The following is a 4,870-nucleotide window of genomic DNA, read 5'->3' on the forward strand; positions in this document are numbered from 1 at the left end:
ATGGATCCTTCTCGTACTGCTCAATGTATAGACGGATGGTTGCACCTTCAGAGCCAGTTCCTGAAAGGCGGAAAACCTGCAAGTGTGTTCAGGAAGTATGAATAAGTTCACTGAGCTTCAACCAAAATACTTCCATGGTCACAACTTTATTAAGTGAATTCTGTTTGGTCTCCATAAAATAAAATGTCAACAATTTTTACTATAAATAGTTAAATTCCATTACATGAATTCTATCTTTGTGAGTCTCCCATAAATTAGATCCTAGTGACAACAATGTTCCGTCAGATGAATTATGAAAAAAAAAAAAAATTGGTATGAGGAGTCAACTTACCAATCGTGATCCATCCTCAAACAAATATCGAATACCCTGGTGCTTTGAGATGGAGCCATCAACAGGATCCTTGTACTCGAATTCATCAGCATCGACAACTTTTGCCACATCTGAACGTGCTCCTTTAACAATTCTGTATGAATGAACAGCTAAAGTTCTTCACTATGAAACATGAACCCTTTATGATGCAAAAATATTGAGCATATGATCCCAAATATGACAGCTTATTCAAGGCCAAGGATGTAAAGAACGTAAAAACAACAAGTACAAATAATTACTGCAGATTCATTGTTACAAAAGTTTTGCATTTCCGTTTTAACTGAACTGTATGCCATAATTTCAGTCTTTAACTCGTAGATGACTCTATTAAAATATAGCTTCCTATTAGCTGAAAAGCTTCAGGACCACTTCACTGCTAACATCAAGGGAATCCTTCTTTAGACCTAAAAAGGCATTAAGAAGGCTGTTCTTCAGACTGATGACAGTAAATAAAAGAAAACCAGGTCACCTGCTGAACTGTGTTGTGGGACAGCAGCACTGGTTCATATGACGAATAGGAGAAACACTGATGGAGTCCCAATTTTCAACATATTGAGCCTTAACCAAAGGATCGAAGAAGAGAATCTCATCACATGAGATCTCTTTAAAATAGAAGTTCTTGAAGAAAGAGATCAACAGTAAAGAGCTCAAAGCATTTCATCTTTGACTCTGAACTACCATTTCATCCTATATAGATATTGGAAGACCCAAAAACTTCATAGGTAAAGAGTGTCCCCTACAACCAAGGATACCGGTCAAGCCTCCAATATCATCCACGGAGCCAATAGGGGGCTAACTCTAATTTAGTCAGGTTCATTTTCAACCCCAAAACAACTTCAAAACATAAGAAGATACCGCAAATTACAAAGATGCTTGGGATTCGCCTCACAAAAAAACCAAAGTGTCACCCGCAAAAAGGAGATGAGACAAAGTAACCACTTTGTTATTTCTTGACCCCACCAAAAGCCTGATAAGAGACCCTTATTCACAATGGTGGACAGCATTCGACTTAACGCTTCCATGACGACAACAAACAACAAAAAGGGTAGAGGATCCCCTATCTCAAGCCGTGGGAACTATTTAAAAAGTTGGATGGAGTTCTGTTAATCAAGACACACAAACAAATCATAGAGATTCAATGAGCTATCCATTCTTGTCATTTCTCCCTGAAACCACATCTCCTCTCCTCAATAGATACAACGGGAAGTCCCAATTAACATGATCATAAATCTTCCTCTAGAACCAATTTATAAAGCAAACATGGGACCTCTCATCTAATTCTACTATCGAGACATACATTAGAAATAAGGATCGAGTCTAAAATCAATCTCCCCTTGATAAAAGCATTCTGAGACCTAGAAATAACCTTCTCCAACACTGCTTTTAGCCAGTGGGCTAGAACTTTAGATTTGATTTTATAAACGCCGCTTACCTAATGCCCCATCTTTCTTGAGAATAAAGGCAACAAAACGAGGCATTGAGACTCCTAACTTACCCCATCCATGGAACTCATGAAAGACATTCATGGTATCTTCTTTGGGAATCCCCCAACAAGACGAGAAGAAAACCAAAGAAAAATAATCAAGGCTTGAGGTCTTATCACCATTTAGAGCTTTCACCACCACCTCAAAGACCTGACTCTCCTCAAAAGCTCTTTCCAACCATGTAGCCTCCTCTGCATTAATAGAATTAAAAGAGAGCCATCCAAGTTAGGCCGCCAACTGAATTGCTCGGAATAGAGATGAGTGTAAAATTGTAGTATATGCTCAATTATTTCAAATGAATCTAAAGAGATGGAGTCGTTACGCACTAAGGAATGCACGGTGTTGTTCCTTCTATTTGAATTTGCCACGTTGGAAAAATTTTGTATTATAGTCTTTGTCTCTCAGCCAAAGGGTCCTTGATTTCTATCTCCAACTCACTTCTTCCAAAAGAGTAGTCATTTTCAAATCACTAGTGACCTTAGCCTTTCTTGCGTTTTCTCAACTGATAGGGATAGGAATCGTTCTTCTACAATAGCATCAAGATCATGGACTTCCAACCAAAAAATTCTTCTTCCTCATCTCAACATTGCCAAACACCTCCTCACTCCATTTCTTTAAGTTGAGTTTCAAATCCTCTAGTTTTTGAGCCAAGACAAAAGTGGGGAATCCTTGAAAACTATAAGACGACTAAGACGACCTTTGCCTTTCTTGCATTTTCTCATCTGATAGGAATCGTTCTTCTTCAATAGCATCAAGATCATGGACTTCCAACCAAAAAATTCTTCTTCCTCATCTCGACATTGCCAAAACACCTCCTCACTCCATTTTTTCAAGTTGAGTTTCAAATCCTCTAGTTTTAGAGCCAAGACAAAAGTGGGGAATCCTTGAAAACTATAAGATGACCACCACTAATTCACCCCCTCCACAAAACCCTCATATTTAAGCCACATATTCTTAAAACATTTATGCTCCTGACAACAACAGTGCAATCCAGCAATAAAGGAAAGTGATCGGATAAAACTCTAGGAAGCCTTTGCTGAGAAACATCAGGAAAGTGGGCCTCCCAATCAAGACAGAGAAGATAGCTATCAATTATAAACCACACCAGAGGATCACGGTTATTAAACCACATGAAACTACCGCCAACAAGAGGGATGTGCATAAGGCCTTGTTCAAAAAATGAACTTGGAGAACTCCAACATAGCTGGGACGAACCGGGAACCGCTAGATCTCTCGCTTAGGAAACGGATTTAAAATCTCCCCCAATATACCATGGAACTTTCTACCAACTAAGCAGTCTAGCCAATTCATCCCAAAGCACTCTCTTTTTACTGTCGGCATTGGGCCCATAAACGTCGGTGAAAGCCCATTCAAAGTTGTCATCGACATTTCTAAAGTTACAAGCCACAAAGTATGCCCTGACACACTCAGTTTTTTCCACCACCATCCTATCCCACATTAAAAAGTTCCACCAAAAGCCCCTAAAGAACCCAAATAGCACCAATCCACATGAAAACAGCCCCATAGACTGAGCACAACAGCCCTAGACACATACTACAATTTAACTTCTTACATATAGAAAATATCTGCCTTCCACTAAGAAAATTCCTAACCCTTGACCTTCTGTCCTTCATTTAACCCTCACACATTCTACAACAAAATCTGAGGCTTCATAAAAAGCACACTATACCCCCTTCCCTTGGCTTTTACTCTACTAGACTAACCCCCCTTACTGTCATAATTTACAGAACAAGCTAACCTCTATCACCTCACGATACCTTCTGTTCATAGACTTGGAAAGTGGAATAGAGGGACTATCCGGCCCATTCGAGTTCTGTTCACTTCAATGGCAATAAGCAGCACCAACAACTCTTCCTCGAACCCTTCACAAAGACAACCCCACAATATGATGGAAGCTCTTGGCTTTGTGAACCACCCAGTCAGAAGCCTCTACAACTAGCAAAATAGGCTCTTCAATTACTGGAGAGGGTGAATATTTAGGGGCTCACTTTCCCTTGACTCTACCCCTCCACCCTCCACTGTAGCCTTACAACGCTGGCCCCAATGAAGAACCACTCAAAGTGAGCAGCTAAGGGCCACCAAGGGAAGTCATAATATCATATATATATTTCTGAGCCCAAATGACTTTTCTCTCTTCTCTCTCATCCACCCACGCCTGAGTGCAGGCGTGTGGGTGGCGCGTGTGACCTGTTTGGGTGTCTAGTTTGTTAGCTGTTTGGTTAGTGTTATGGCTGATTCAAGGAAGTGGTCTATGGAGTCCAAGAAGTTTGAGTTACTGATAAAAAGCTCAGGGGTGAGGATTTTTGAAAGAAGCAATAGGATACAAAAAACCATCTTCTTGAAGAAGGATGAGTTGCTGTGGTTGGGGCGCATTGTGGAGGACTTAGTGGCAGTGGAAACTTCTGAGGTATTTTGGGACCAATCCAGAGCAGGGTTTCCTCGGATAATTGCGCAAAAATGCTCCAACAGGAATGGACGTTTTCTGACGGTAGAAGAATTTGATGGAAGGCAAAGAAGAAGATTATTCCAGAAGGGCAAGTTGGTCAAGGTTGGGAACGTTTCATCTCGGAGGTGCGTTTGGCTAAGTCTTCACTGTGCGAGGTCAGAGAGGTCACGGTAGACAAGAAGAAGTTTGAGGGGGTGGGAAGGAGGAGTTTCGCAGAAGTGCTGGGGTCGTCGTTGCAATCGGCAGAGGACTGTTTTGATGATTATTCCGAGCCGATAGCCAAGGTGCCTAGATGGTTGAAGGAGGCTGCTACAGAGAAGGATAAACAATACCATGCTTCCACGGAGCAGGGGGTGGGTACGCACAAGGCGAGGATTCAGGTGAGGAATGGTGGCGGTTGCGTGGAGGGACTGAAGAAGAACCAATTCTCTGGTGAGGAAGAAATGTGCAACCTAAAGGCAGGGGGGTCTCGGGGTGTTGTCAACAGGATTCCGGCGAGCAGGTTGAATGCCTTGGCAATGATGGCAGCATCGGAATTTGGAGATGATC

General features: G+C 41.6%; 1 protein-coding gene across 1 annotated transcript in view; it reads right to left on the bottom strand.

Annotated features, from left to right (window-relative positions):
- The window catches only part of LOC132180068 (phosphoglucomutase, cytoplasmic), a 24,898-nt gene that overhangs the window by 3,872 nt on the left and 16,156 nt on the right, over positions 1 to 4,870 (bottom strand). Inside the window, exon 16 of the mRNA XM_059592913.1 lies at positions 332 to 464. Coding sequence (XP_059448896.1) covers positions 332 to 464 — 133 coding nt within the window. The remainder of the gene's footprint in view (positions 1 to 331; positions 465 to 4,870) is intronic.

This window comes from Corylus avellana, chromosome ca4 (genome assembly GCF_901000735.1).
Source record: "Corylus avellana chromosome ca4, CavTom2PMs-1.0".
Lineage (NCBI taxonomy): Eukaryota > Viridiplantae > Streptophyta > Magnoliopsida > Fagales > Betulaceae > Corylus > Corylus avellana.